At 44.0% G+C, this 14,779-nt stretch overlaps 1 protein-coding gene across 2 annotated transcripts in view; it reads right to left on the bottom strand.

The window, feature by feature from the left end:
- Positions 1 to 14,779, bottom strand: part of LOC110486589 (putative sodium-coupled neutral amino acid transporter 12) — an 88,519-nt gene that overhangs the window by 5,933 nt on the left and 67,807 nt on the right. Inside the window, exons 9-10 of one of the 2 annotated variants that reach the window (XM_090196823.1) lie at positions 13,894 to 13,987; positions 13,722 to 13,767 (exon numbers count right to left, since the gene is read on the bottom strand). In XM_090196823.1, the coding sequence (XP_090052949.1) occupies positions 13,722 to 13,767; positions 13,894 to 13,987 (140 nt within the window). The remainder of the gene's footprint in view (positions 1 to 13,721; positions 13,768 to 13,893; positions 13,988 to 14,779) is intronic. The other variant, XM_021558307.3, reaches the window with a different exon arrangement.

Genomic DNA, 14,779 nt, shown 5'->3' with positions numbered 1-14,779 from the left:
ATCCTCAGAGTAAAGTAAAATATTTAATGTAAAAAGTGAATTAAATTGTAAGCTAAATATTGACCAAATCTATAATACACCTACATCATCTCATGACTAACAGTAATAGGATTGGCCGAGTAAAGAAATGACATGGAGGCATTTAAGGATACAGATAATAAATATACTTTTTTTTTTTACATTCGACTTCGGGTCACCGGTTTCACATTAATCTGATGCCAAATTGTGATCCGGTGCATGCCAACTAGGCAAAGCTACACACCGCTTAATCCCTGAATGTTTTTGATGGGTCCAAACAGATTTGGTCAGATTAGGTCCAAACCTCTGGAATGATCCCTTTATGTAGCCCTCCCCTAATCCACCCCTACCTTTCATTATAGCACCACTGTTTTTAAAAATACCTTTTAAAGGACAAGCCTTCTAACATTGCTAATCTTAAAGCGATTCATGTTGACAAGGCAAGATCGTTTAGGCCCTAATGGGCTGTGGGAAGAGTGCTGAGCTGGCCAGGACGGACACATAACTCAGCTTCCTCCTCTGTTCTCCATGCTGCTAATGCCTGAGCATGGCCATCCAGGTAGAAACACAAGCCAGCATCAGTCAGCTGACTGCAGAAACAATATGACCTAAACTCCCCCCCATCAAAGGGCAGGAGGCTTTATGCCTCATGAGGATAATACTGAAACCACTTAATGAGATATTGCCTTCCAGTTGCCTGATCCAGAAACAATCCCGCAGGCAAAGACTACAGCCTATAGGAATGCTATGGATTATATACAGTGTGTGAAGGCTCTCTGACTCTCAGTTCATCCAACCTAAAGTCAGCAGAGGTTGGAGGCTGGATGGTACAAAAGGCGTCAGCGCCTCCACCTCCTACTGTTTGCGCAAAGGCCATCCCCAAATCGATTGGTGCGACTGCCTCTGTGGCTGTTGGGCTGGGCGTTACTAAATGAGAGCTTTAAGCATGGATGCCAGTCTTATTAAAGGCTCAGAGTCCTGCCTGCCCCCCCCCCCCCCATCCATCCATCCATCCATCCCCTCACCTTCCCAAATCCAAATCAGGCCATTAAACTGGGAATCAGTCACAGACGGACTCCACGGCCCACTCCTCAGCTTTCATCACACTCACACGAGGTGACGTTCAGAACGCACATTGCTTCACTACTCACCCCACTACACCATCCCACTAGGATCCCCACTTCAAAACACACCCACACAGCCCTGTGTAGCTATGCAGGTTAGAGTAGAGCCAAAGCTCTTTTGTACTTACCGGAAATATCTCAGAATCTATCTGGGCCCAATTGCCAGGAGAGGCAACCCATCAGTGTCAAGGGGGAGGATGGATTGGCTCTTTAGATAGGGTCTGAGTGAGGGGCCAGCGGATTACCAATTCATCTGCAGCTACTGGGGCGGTGGGAGGGGGTATATGGAGGAGACGGGGGAGAGGGGTGCCACCGGCAGCCTCATCCTCCTTCAAGGTCTCTCACTAGCATCAGGTGAGGTCGGGACAGAAGTGGAGTCCTCTGCTCCAATCCTTCAATGTTTGTTTTTACACTCTTCAGGGCACAGGTGAAATATTCCAGAGCTAGCAAGGGGGGAAAGGGGCTGGGAACGTGGAGTTTTAATCTGCCCCTATTAATCAGGTACTGTGTACTTCTGCCGTGGCACTTTAATGTATGTCAGGGGGATGAAATGATTCACTTCAATTACAAGGACAAAATGTTCCGAGGGGATGGGGGAAAAACGACCAATGACAGAGGTAGTAGGATAGCTAACAAGTAGTGGGATTATGCCTTTGGAGAGAACAAGCAGAAATAAGTTAAGAGTTGTTAACTAACAGGCTAAATGCAAACATCTTATTTTGACTAATGTGATTACTTACTCATCTTAAAATAGGACAGGATACTCTTAAAAACAAGTTTTTCCTTGTGCTTTGTGTGGACTTAGTTTGGGGTGGACACTCAGATAAAGATGCCCAGCAGTGGCCAAAGTCCTACCTGTTGAGGATTACAGCTCAGATAGTCAAGATTTAAAGGATACCTGGCCTACAGCCATTGTCAACATTGGCTCAGAATACACTATGTATTGTAGTGACGTTGTCTTTGTATCTTCATCTGACTGGACATGAGAGACTGTCAGTGGGGGTGGTTATCAGCTGTCCCTCTCACTTCAGGCATGGAACACAATGTGCTGTATGACAGTCTGCCTGCTGTACTCTCCCTCTCTCTCCCCGAGAAGTAATGTACATCCGCTGTGTGTGAAACAGCCATCAAAAGGAGCCGTCCCGCTGGTCATGACAGAGGAGACGCTTCTCCTCTATTCCCTGACATTAACGGTAACAGGCTATACAGGAAGGAACATGGGCGGAGGGCGTTAAATTAAGAGTCTTATAGGATGGGACGCCACGTACACCTAGTGTACAGATGCTTAACCTTCACCAGAGCAACAGGTCTTTTCTCTGCCAGCAAGGCTGAAATGTTAGGTTGTCGTGGTGCAACAAGCACAGTGATTCATCACACTCCCCTCTTATACCCTCGGTGAGGCCCATGGAAGCCTGGAGGAAAATGGCACTGGTATTTATGTTACAGTCTTCTTCATCTTGATGTATCTGCCTCTGATGCCGCAGCCCAGATAGAAAACTTAGCCTGTGCCGCCGTACGGTAGGAAAAGAGCAAAGGTTGGGACAAGGAGGCTCGGCATCACGCCTCAAATTGATAGTGAATGGCAAAAAGGCATAGCGGCTCCGCGGGTATCAACACAGGCTGATCAGACAGTGTGAAGGGCAGGGAGAGTTTGGGTGAAAGATATTTTTTTAACCATGATTTTCAGGTCAAGATGTATCACATGGTATTAGAGTGGAATGACATTGGCAGCAATCTTTGACACGGCTCCATTTTGAGCAGGTATACCAGAGCGGCTTTATAGAACCCACCCAAAAAACTGGTGCTACCTTCTGGGTTATAGATCGGGAAGCCATAGCCAGGTCACAACTTAAATAATTACTTTGGCAGTTGCTTGACAAACACACATCTGTGATAGAGAACCAAGTGAGGTTCAAAGGTAAACAACGATCTGTAAAAAAGCATATTCGACCCTTCTACTGTAGTTCTGTCCTAAAGTTGGAGTGACAGAGAATTTCTCTCCTATGGCAGAGGAGATGGAGTGACAGAGAATTTCTCTCCTATGGCAGAGAAGATGGAGTGACAGAGAATTTCTCTATGGCTCTGATCCCAACTATCATGCTTTAGTGCTCATTAAAGACAAGGCCTCATTTGTCTTACTTAAGGCACTGAACTAACTCCTCTTATCTTTGAAAGATAATGAAAATTGATAAGATGAAAGAACTGGACACTAAGTAGAACAAAGTACATTTTGATAATGTACTCATTCATCATTCCTTTGCAACTGGATCATGCTACACTAGTTAGGGCAACCATGTGTGGGTTTTATAGTACTTGGTGGAGCCTTAACTGAGAATCTCAATGTTTTATCTGTCTAACTGCGAGGAATAGGAGGAAATCTTTGATCACTAGGAGTGCTTTAGAGGCACGGGGACAGTGTGTCTGGAGAGAAAATCCAACGTAGTTAGTCAGATTACAAGCCATTGGTAATAGCATAGAGCCAGCATTAAATAAGTCATTGCATCATAAATTCACAGCAAGTTAAATATTTTTCAACCGCCGTAATGATTAAAAAAATATTTAAAAATTGTACAAGGGCAGTGTCATTGACTTCCTGATGGAGTCTACTCTGAAGCACTCTTTTCACCCTCCTGGTAATCCTCAATCAACAATGGACACTCCTTCTTGCCTCTCCATCGATGGACACTCAGGTGAAAAACTAATTAATTCAGATGGGATGAGCCATTTTCTTTGCAGGGATATCTCTGATGATATGGTGATTACCTGGACTTTTACATTAACACTCTCTGCTCTATATGCCTGTCTGCAGGTTACACTCGTCACACGGCATAGGGGAGGGACTGAGTGCATTGTGTAGGTGTCAAACAGTCACATATCACATCCACATAACTGCTATCTGTGATATATAGCACTTCAATGGGGATGGCAATGACCTTGTGTGGAATGTTTCAATTTAAACGCCGCCCAGAGGAGGCACTTACAGTTGTATCTCCAGTGGTAGCAAACAAAGCGTGTGGTTTTAAGCCAAGGTTGGCTGGCACTCTCAACCCCCCAAGGAACTGTAGAATACAGTATCTGTGGAAGAGGGACTCCTCTTCAGCCGCTGCCCTGGGACGGGTTTCCTTGACTTCATTAAGGAGCACAAAATGACTTCAGATTTCAGGTGAGGAGCTTTGAAGCACACCACTGTTCTGATTTTGTGAGTAGTACACTCCCTGTACCATTGCTTTTGCGCTTGATGTGGTAAGAAGTGTCTATAATAACAGTTGACAGGTCAAGGGCTTTTCATGTGCTTTCATCTTTCTGACATTAAAAGACATACGGGATATTATTCTAGCAAAGGCTTTGACAGTAGATAGGAACATTAATCTCTACTGGTATACAAACTGGCCTCTTGCTACTTCCAAGTCCAAGTTCAAATCCAAGTTCAAATCCAAGTTCAAATCCAAGTCCCACTCCAGCAGCACTCCTTTGCAGCAATCATCCCATCATTAATTAAAGGGCAACTCCACCACTTTTCAAACTCATTTTCATGATCTCCAGCACCAAACCAGTGTGTTTCTATGATCTGTGGTTAAAACAATAAGAAATGACATACTCTCATCACAGGGTAAGATTTAAAGATTTTCAAAACCTGCAACAAGTGTCTAGCCAGAGGGACGGTATTTTCTTGCTCCCCACGTTACCACAAATCTCATAGTGTTTAAAACATTTTAACATTCTTTTTTTCTATAAAACATAGAAATGCACAGTTTTCACATATGTAGACACGGGTATTGTGCTGGAGATAATGAAAATAAGTTTGAAAAGTGGTGGAGTTGCCCCTTAAATCAGGTGCTCCATGATGAGACCACTTGGTTGAGTCTCAGTGGCAATGAGCAGCTCTGGCAGTTTGTCCGATTTCTAGGTTTGCAGAATCTTTTACTGCAGATGTTTTTTGGTGATATCCTATAATGGCATAGTCTTGGTTCAGAAGCAGGGGGACAGGACAGCTACGGCGTGTGTGATAGCTGGTGATAATGGCCTGCTAGCCTGGCTACTTCGAAACAAGCCCCGCGATCAGGGTGTGCAGTACCGCAGCAGGGCTGCCATTTAACACCCCATACAGCAGCTCCACTCCACCGGGCAGAGCAGAGTTCAACTCCATGACGTTATCTACAGTGTTCACGAAAACATCAATTAGTCCAATCGTTCAGCCGCGCCGCTGCAAATTGCACATTTGGCCAAAGATAAGAAACAAAATGCACCTACCTTCCTTACCATAAGGCTGAGCTAAGCCACGCTCCAAACACTGGGATCTCGAAAACACATCCACTTGAGGCTGCCTTGAGGTCAGGTCCCCCCCCCTTAACTTCTCAACCGCAAACGTTTAAAACCAACAACCTCTTCTGTGCTACTGCTGACATTTTTTAAAATTGTATAACAAACTAATAGAAGTCAAATGTTTATGTAAATTCAGTGGGTGGTTGCACCAGGTTAGTTAAAACACCCATCCAACAGTAATTAAACATTCAGTGAGTGCAGAATATAAATGTATTTTTTCTTCTGACCATATCAAATAATTTATTGAGCATAGAAAGCTTGGTTCATGATGCAATGGACGTACAAGGCAGACAAGATAAGAATAAACCAAATTCTCGTCTGCTTCTGTCTTCAATATCAAATCCTGTTCAGGTCTGACATTTTTTTCAAATGAGACAAACATAAAATGTTCAAAGCAAGTTGTGCATTTGACCTCTAGTATTCCTGCCGATCAATGACGAAACCCAAAGAAAGAGTGTACACTACAACACCAGACTGCAGTTAAAACTACATTCTAGAAGCACTGTCTTACATTCTCAGTCCTCCCTCACCTCCCTCTCAGACAAGGAAGTGGAGGCGACGACGACAACACAGTGAGGTGAGAGGGGGAAGGAAGTCAACAGTCATGATTAAGGGCTTAGTTGTCAGGGTATTGAGCTTCAACTGACCCCAGGCAACACCACAGCAGAACACATCCTACAAGTTTTCCCCTAATCACCTCCTATAAACTGTGTTCACTATCAAAACTAAGGTCTCATTACAAAATGAAACACCAAACACCAATACTAAAAAGGATCAAGGAGAGGTGCCCAAAAACAAATAGGGAAAAAAGCTGCCCACGTGTATTTCTCTATATATACAGTGGGGCAAAAAAGTATTTAGTCAGCCACCAATTGTGCAAGTTCTCCCACTTAAAAAGATGAGAGAGGCCTGTAATTTTCATCATAGGTACACTTCAAGTATGACAGACAAAATGAGAAACAAAAATCCAGAAAATCACATTGTAGGATTTTTAATGAATTTATTTGCAAATTATGGTGGAAAATAAGTATTTGGTCAATAACAAAAGTTTATCTCAATACTTTATATACCCTTTGTTGGCAATGACATAGGTCAAACGTTTTCTGTAAGTCTTCACAAAGGTTTTCACACACTGTTGCTGGTATTTTGGGCCCATTCCTCCATGCAGATCTCCTCTAGAGCAGTGATGTTTTGGAGCTGTTGCTGGTCAACATGGACTTTCAACTCCCTTCAAAGATTTTCTATGGGGTTGAGATCTGGAGACTGGCTAGGCCACTCCAGGACCTTGAAATGCTTCTTACGAAGCCACTCCTTCGTTGCCCGGGCGGTGTGTTTGGGATCATTGTCATGCTGAAAGACCCAGCTACGTTTCATCTTCAATGCCCTTGCTGATGGAAGGAGGTTTTCACTCAAAATCTTACGATACATGGCCCCATTCATTCTTTCCTTTACACGGATCAGTCGTCCTGGTCCCTTTGCAGAAAAACAGACCCAAAGCATGATGTTTCCACCCCATGCTTCACAGTAGGTATGGTGTTCTTTGGATGCAACTCGGCATTCTTTGTCCTACAAACACGACGAGTTGAGTTTTTACCAAAAAGTTATATTTTGGTTTCATCTGACCATATGACATTCTCCCAATCTTCTTCTGGATCATCCAAATGCTCTCTAGCAAACTTCAGACGGGCCTGGACATGTACTGGCTTAAGCAGGGGGACACGTCTGGCACTGCAGGATTTGAGTCCCTGGCGGCGTAGTGTGTTACTGATGGTAGGCTTTGTTACTTTGGTCCCAGCTCTCTGCAGGTCATTCACTAGGTCTCCCCATGTGGTTCTGGGATTTTTGCTCACCGTTCTTGTGATCATTTTGACCCCACGGGGTGAGATCTTGCGTGGAGCCCCAGATTGAGGGAGATTATCAGTGGTCTTGTATGTCTTCCATTTCCTAATAATTGCTCCCACAGTTGATTTCTTCAAACCAAGCTGCTTACCTATTGCAGATTCAGTCTTCTCAGCCTGGTGTAGGTCTACAAATTTGTTTCTGGTGTCCTTTGACAGCTCTTTGGTCTTGGCCATAGTGGAGTTTGGAGTGTGACTGAGGTTGTGGACAGGTGTCTTTTATACTGATAACAAGTTCAAACAGGTGCCATTAATACAGGTAACGAGTGGAGGACAGAGGAGCCTCTTAAAGAAGACGTTCCAGGTCTGTGAGAGCCAGAAATCTTGCTTGTTTGTAGGTGACCAAATACTTATTTTCCACCATAATTTGCAAATAAATTCATTAAAAATCCTACAATGTGATTTTCTGGATTTTTTTTCCTCATTTTGTCTGTCATACTTGAAGTGTACATATGCTGAAAATGACAGGCCTCTCTCATCTTTTTAAGTAGGAGAACTTGCACAATTGGTGGCTGACTAAATACTTTTTTGCCCCACTGTATATATCAAAACTCAACAGAGATGTAAGTAAAGCGGACTTAGGATCTGAGCTCGGTTTATGTTTTGTTTCTGAAAGAGAAGTGTCAAACTAAGACATCTACATCTGCATTGGTTGCTGTTTGGGGTTTTGGCTGGGTTTCTGTACAGCACTTTGTGACATCGGCTGATGTCAAAAGGGCTTTATAAATACATTTGATTGAAGACATATTTTCTATCTGAACAACTCCATGGTCAGTGTTGACTAGAAGTAATGTCCGTTGTGACAAGAAAAGGAATGATGCATTCCAATCTGCAGTTTTCCTTTAATGCAAATTTCAGGACTTCTGAGCTGTGCTGATGTTGGAAAGTTCAAGAACGCCCAGCCATACTTCAACATTCCCCTTGAGACGCACTCTACATTAGCCTCTCTGGGCAAACTCTTAGGTTCCGCTCAATCAGCCACTAGCAGAGGTCCCTCCCTGACCTTCAAAAACAAATACTACCCTCTCTCTCTGCTTGAAATGGCAATAGGTAGCTGTAACGCTCCCTGGTTACTCCCTAAACCAAGACAGTGGGATGGACTGGATAGGGATCCACATATCACTGTGGGCTGGGGCCTGTGGTTTCAGCTATTCATTTCTCCAGAGAGAGTAACAGCCCTAGTTCATTTCACAGCCTCTTTTCCTATTGAGCCGGAGGTTACTCCACACAAAGCTGGCTGGGGTGGTGTAGCTCACCATGTCTAGAAAAACAAATGTGACAGTGGGAGGACAGTGTTCTCAGAATGCATGATTTCTCCATTCCCAGCATACAGTAGGATCTATATGCCATGGCTGTAAGGGTAATAAATAGTGCCTCGGAGGCTCTTCACCTATCCATCCATCCATCCCTGTGGAGACAGAAGCGGGGTGATTAATACTCGTTTACCGAGTTAGGTGCCTTTCCGTCTATTCCTCTCCACTCAATATCAATTAAAGTGCCGGCTCTTAACCCTTCTCCCGGTCTGCTGTCGAGTGCAGATAATGATCCCCCTCTTTCTCTTCACAATGTGCTGCTAGAGAGGATGGGGAGGGCACCTAGGGGAGTTCATAGAGACTGGGTGCAGTATGTGAGCGATATAGTCATTCAACTAAGAGCCTATGGGGTCATCAGGCAACAGAACTGTGACATTAAAAGATGGGTCAGGGGAACCGAGTGTAGAGTAGGAGGAATAATAAACAGGAACACGAACAGGAAACACAAATGGGTCTGGAAACAGGGCTACACAAAGTTTCTAATGGCTCCAGCAAAGTGGGCATGGACAGAAGCAGCTAAAAGCAGAGTGATGGGATCACAACCAGGACAGGAGATGGAGTTACAAGAGGAATACACATATGGACTACTATGTCCACTATGTAAGTCATGTCCTCAGTGGGGGAAGACAAAACGTGTGTAGTGAGCTTGGTTGGACAGGGGGGCTCAGCTGAGTGACACTGACAAGGCCACAGGCAGTGAGCAGGGCACAGGGCTTCAACACATCTCACCTAACATTCCCCACACTGCTCTGCACCCCTCATCCACCACTATCATCACCCTGCACCCCCCCCCCCCCCATAGGGCATCATGGGTGAGTGGAGAGGCAGGCAGGTGAGCCTGGCCACCTGGCCCCTTGTCTAGGGCGAGTAATGAGTATGAAAGAGAAGGGCCATGAGAAAAGAATGGAGATGGAAGTGGCTGAACGGGGGACATAACTACGCAGGTATCAATATCTGGTATCTTAGAAGACAAGAAAGGATCTGATAGTGGTGGAGAGTCATTCAATCCGGCAAATGCAGGCTAATGTAAAAATGAAGAAAAAGGTGACTAACATGCACTGTCAGTTTTGTCAGACAGTTTGCTATAATGCAGTTATATTTTAAAGGATAACTGCATACTGGTTGGCACTAGAAAAAAAGGAAAAGCTCAGTAGTACTAATTGCTTATTAAAATCTATGAGTTGTCAATAGGTGAGAATCCTGTGGTTCGATGTTGTGATATGGTTTCAGAGTGACAAGAACATTAATATAATTGCGGTCTAAAAACATATCATACTGTACTACATCAGTGTCATTATGGAAATCATTTGACTAAAAAAAAAACCCTGGAGGACTTGTTACGAGTTTCAAACAAGACATTAAGACATTCTCAGTCACATCATAAACTGTCTCATAAAATATATATATATATATATATATATATATATATACTTACACTTGAGGGTTTTGTTTTGTTAGCGACACTTCATTAACATTAATGAGGATATGTTGTTCATGCTTATTTGGGGGCTTTAAGGTGCGGAGAAGGAGTCAGGATGATTTGAAGATACCTGGTACATGAAGGTGTAAAACCATGAGCCTGATCCAGAGACGTATTCACAGTGCATACTAATGACATTCTTAAAACAATCATGAATCCCATCATCGTGACAGAAATAAGAGCTTTACTATTAGTTTCACTATATCGTTGGTATTAAATTCCTCCCTTGAGACCAAAGCTTTGTTAAGTCACAACCTTCGCCAAGACATAAGCTATGCTACAGTACACGCGTATTTTATTTCACCTTTATTTAACTAGACACAGTTAAGAACAAATTCTTATTTTCAATGACGGCCTAGGAACAGTGGGTTAACTGCCTGTTCGAGGGCAGAATGACAGCTCAGGGATTTGAACTTGCAACCTTTCGGTTACTAGTCCAACGCTCTAACCACTAGGCTACCCTGCTGCCCCGGCATTCGTATCCAATTCAGCAGCTTCAGTGGGTGAAAAGAGTGGAGCTAAATCAGAGTGAGGAGATGAGTCAGAGGACACGTGATAAAATGGATAACAGGTGAAATGAATCACTCCCGAGTCCCATTTTCTTGCTGCAGGGCAACGATAAAGCACAGTATCTTTAACAGGACAGACAATCAATGCCTTGAGAGCATAACACATCCTCTTTAACCACAAGGCCCTCGAAATGACCACATACATAATCAAAATCGCTTTTAAATGGGAAACGTTTGAAGAATTGGAAAACATAGGTTAACCTCGGAAACATTGAACTGGTGCCAGAGGCTGTAACTTTGAGAGAAGGACAGCTACAGATTGTATAAATGACCCAATAACAGTCATGGAGAAAAAGACTCAGAATACATTCTGGCTGACGATGCATTGGCTCGGTATTCAATTATTTGCCTTGAAGTGGTACCCTTTGTGCTGAACCCACTCGCTCGCTTTAAGTTAATGGCCAGAGCATGATGCCATAAAAAACTAATATATACACTGAACAAAAATATATACGCAACATGTAAAGTGCTGGTCCCATGTTTCATAAAAGATCCCAAAAATGTCCCATATGCACAAATAGCGTATTTCAGTAAAATGTTGTGTACAAATTTGTTTACATCCCTGGGGACAATAAAAGGCTATTAAAATGTGCAGTTTTGTCACAGATGTTTTGTCACAATGCCACAGATGTCGCAAGTTGAGGGAGCATGAATTGACATGCTGACCACAGTAAATCCTCCAGATCTGTTGCCAGAGAATTGAATGTTAATTTCTCTACCATAAGCCGTCAGTGTAGAGAATTTGACAGTACGTCCAACTGGCCTGTAACCATGCTAGCCCAGGACCTTCACAGCAGGCTTCTTCACCTGCAGATCTTCTGAGACCGGATTAAACCCGATAATTAACTGTACTGGGCAGATGTGTGGGCGAGCGGTTTGCTGATGTCAACATTGTGAACAGAGTGCCCCATGATGGCGATGGGGTTATGGTAGGAGCAGGCATAAGCTACAGACAACAAACACAATCACATTTTGAATGCACTGAGATACCGTGACGAGATCCTGATGCCCATTGTCATGCCCATTGCCATTCATCTGCCGCCATCACCTCATGTTTCAGCATAATGCACAGCCCCATGTCGCAAAGAATTGTACACAATTCCTGGAAGCTGAAAATGTCCCTGTTCTTCAATGGCCTGCATACTCACCAGACATGACACCCATTGAACATGTTTGGGATGCTCTGGATACAACCTGTACGACAGCATGTTCCAGTTCCTGCCAATATCCAGCAACTTCACACAGCGGAAAAACATTCCACAGGCCACAATCAACAAGAGATGTCGCGCTGCATGAGGCAAATGGTGGTCACACCAGATACTGACTGGTTTTCTGACAACTCCCCTACCTTTAAAAAAAAAGGTATCTGTGACCAATAAATGCACAGCTGTAGTCTGTGTCATGTGAAGTCCATATATTAGAGCCTAATGAATTGATTCAATTGACTGATTTCCTTAAACTGTCACTAAGTGAAATTGTCTTTGAAATTGTTGCATGAGGCGTTTATATTTTTGTTCAGTGTATTTATGCGTTACCGAATGGAGTAACATTTTTCCATTTGCCGGATCTATTTTTTATTGCGCATCCAATTACTCGAGACCTTTGTCAGTGAGCTCTCTCTTTCAGGGTTGGATAGGCTGGTATAACCAGACAAACAAGCCCTAAAGGTTTAGCAGCAAATCTAGTACAGACAGATGCTGTTTCTGTGTCAAAATGAGACTAGAGACTCTGTAGAGACAGGGTGGAGAGGTCAGACAGGCTATGCTGCCCCTGTCCTGATAACAGCACCACATAAATTGCCAGAAAAAACTCTTCAACACAAATTTCAGAGGGCAAAATCAGTTGAATACGTCTTTAGACAGCCACTTGCCTTTCATGAAAAAAATAAAAGCAGTACTTAAATTGATCAATTAGGTTAGGTCTCCAAAGTGAATTCCTCTGAGATTAGCTAAACATTAGAAACTTACCTAAACTGAAAAAATAAATAAAAATTGACACTAGAGATTTAGGACTCAAGCATGCTGTCCAGCCCATTCATTTTTCTTCAGCCGTCTTTTCCTCCTAAACCTTGGCCCATAATGTTTTTCTTATAGGATTTAAAATGGTCTCCAACCCTGTGTTTGATGGCTGCATAAACCCCTCAGCTTTCAGTGCCCTATGCTTTGAAGGCAGGCCATCTATCCCCATGCTCCGTGGCACCGGTGCAGTAAGGAAACAAAGAGCTGCCACTGCGGCCATTTTGAATCATTAGCTGGTGCTGTAGAGAGGCCTGTAGAGGTGACACAGCCAATCAATCACAGGTAGAGCCAGGGGAGGGCGGGGATATAAAAGGGAGTGGAAGGGGTGTAGCCAGAATCCCAGGGTGCTTTGTAGATAGCCAGATAATGAACAGTGTGTGTTATTTATGTGCATGCAACTGTGTGTGTGTGTGTGTTTGTGCATGCGCGCCTGTGTGTGTGTGTGTGTCTGCCCTGTGTGTTGTTGTGGGTGCCAGTAGTATGCCCACACGGGGGTGGCGGCAGAGCCATGATTCAGTAGTGTTGTGATTTTAACAGCAGGTCCAGGACAGGCGGTTTATTTTCGTCCGTCGCCCTGTGAGTGACGGTCCAATCAGGCCTGGGACGGGCTGTCAGGCCTGTCAGGCTGAGGGATGAGAGGAGATGGGAATCAGGACACGGAGCGGGACTGCAATATGATCGACGGTCCCAGGCACAGGAGCCACAGAGAGGAGAGGGGAGAGGAATGAAAGAGGGAGAGGAGGACTGCTCCCACCAAGGTTCAGACCGTCAGCCAGGTAGAATAAAGTGTTTTTTTTTCTAAACATTTGCAACAGTGAGAAAGAGCAATCTGGGAGAAGGCGTGAGACCGTGACCCGGGGATAATGGAGTGTGATATTTAATGGAAGGAAAGACACACCCTCCATCATGCAGACAAAAAGAGATAAGAGATAATGCACATTAAAGCGCTTCCTAAATAAATACCCATGACCGATTTACCGTTTCGATAAAGTTCCTGGGAATTTCACAGCTTGAAATGCTCTACCTACAAAATAAATTGAGATCCACATTTAATGTGATTATTTGAAGATGCATGCCTTGAGTCTGTCCAGAGCAACCTTTATCAGCCTATGGTGTTTGTATACCTTAAGGTAAGATAGGTTACTCTTACCGATCCAGCGCATGAGTGAGGTGAGGATCTGGAGGTATTTAGTCTTCTGAGCATCGAAGAAGACGAAAGGGCCCAACATCACAGTGAAGATGCTCTGTAGAGAGGGAGAGATCATCTTAAAACACATTGGAAATCACTTTATACAACATATTCACAAACCAGTGTGTGTATGGGTTGTGTTTATACTTCCACAGCATGGGAAATAAATGACAAATGGTACAATTGGATTTTTCCAAGATTAAAATAGAGATAAAACTCTGTCTCATGAGAACATGAGGCTATTTATTCCCTTTCCACCCAATATACACCAAGATGCCAAACCCCAAAATAAAAAATGTAAGTTGAAATTCTTTGAAGCCATCATAGTACCGATTGCCTCATAACAAAGATAGGTCTTATCGAGAGTTGCAATCATCAGTGGCTTCAGCCCCCTCTCTCTATTCCCCATCTATCCCATTCTCTCTGACAATCCCATGTCTGATAGCGGAGGTTGAGTGACGTGTGATCCCAAGGCCAGTCACTTCAGTGGCATGTCATCTGAAGAGGAGCCTGCAGGGTAGAACTCACACAGTCAAATACAATGATCTCTAACAGGGCCTGGGGGTGAGAGCTCAATCAGGAGACCAAAGTGGAGACAGAAAGACAGAAAGATACAGATGGAGAAATGTTCCACTCAGAAAACTGATCTGCTCCAGTCACTCTCCATCTCCAGGACCTCTGACCCCTCCCATGAACCTCCCTAACTCCACCCTCCCCCACCCTTAGCTCTCCCCTTCCCTCTGTGCTGTATTTACAGGGTGGGCCCATGGGTTGTGAGGGCAGGACACAGTGGTCAGTGTTGGTGACATAAGTGTGAGACAGGACAGAGAATGTTGACAGCCTCTAC

The sequence above is a fragment of the Oncorhynchus mykiss genome, chromosome 13 (assembly GCF_057628025.1).
Source record: "Oncorhynchus mykiss isolate SJ-2025 chromosome 13, ASM5762802v1, whole genome shotgun sequence".
In the NCBI taxonomy this organism is placed as follows: Eukaryota; Metazoa; Chordata; class Actinopteri; order Salmoniformes; family Salmonidae; genus Oncorhynchus; species Oncorhynchus mykiss.
Note: the sequence above shows the minus strand (reverse complement) of the source record. Positions and strands in the feature narration are given on the sequence as shown.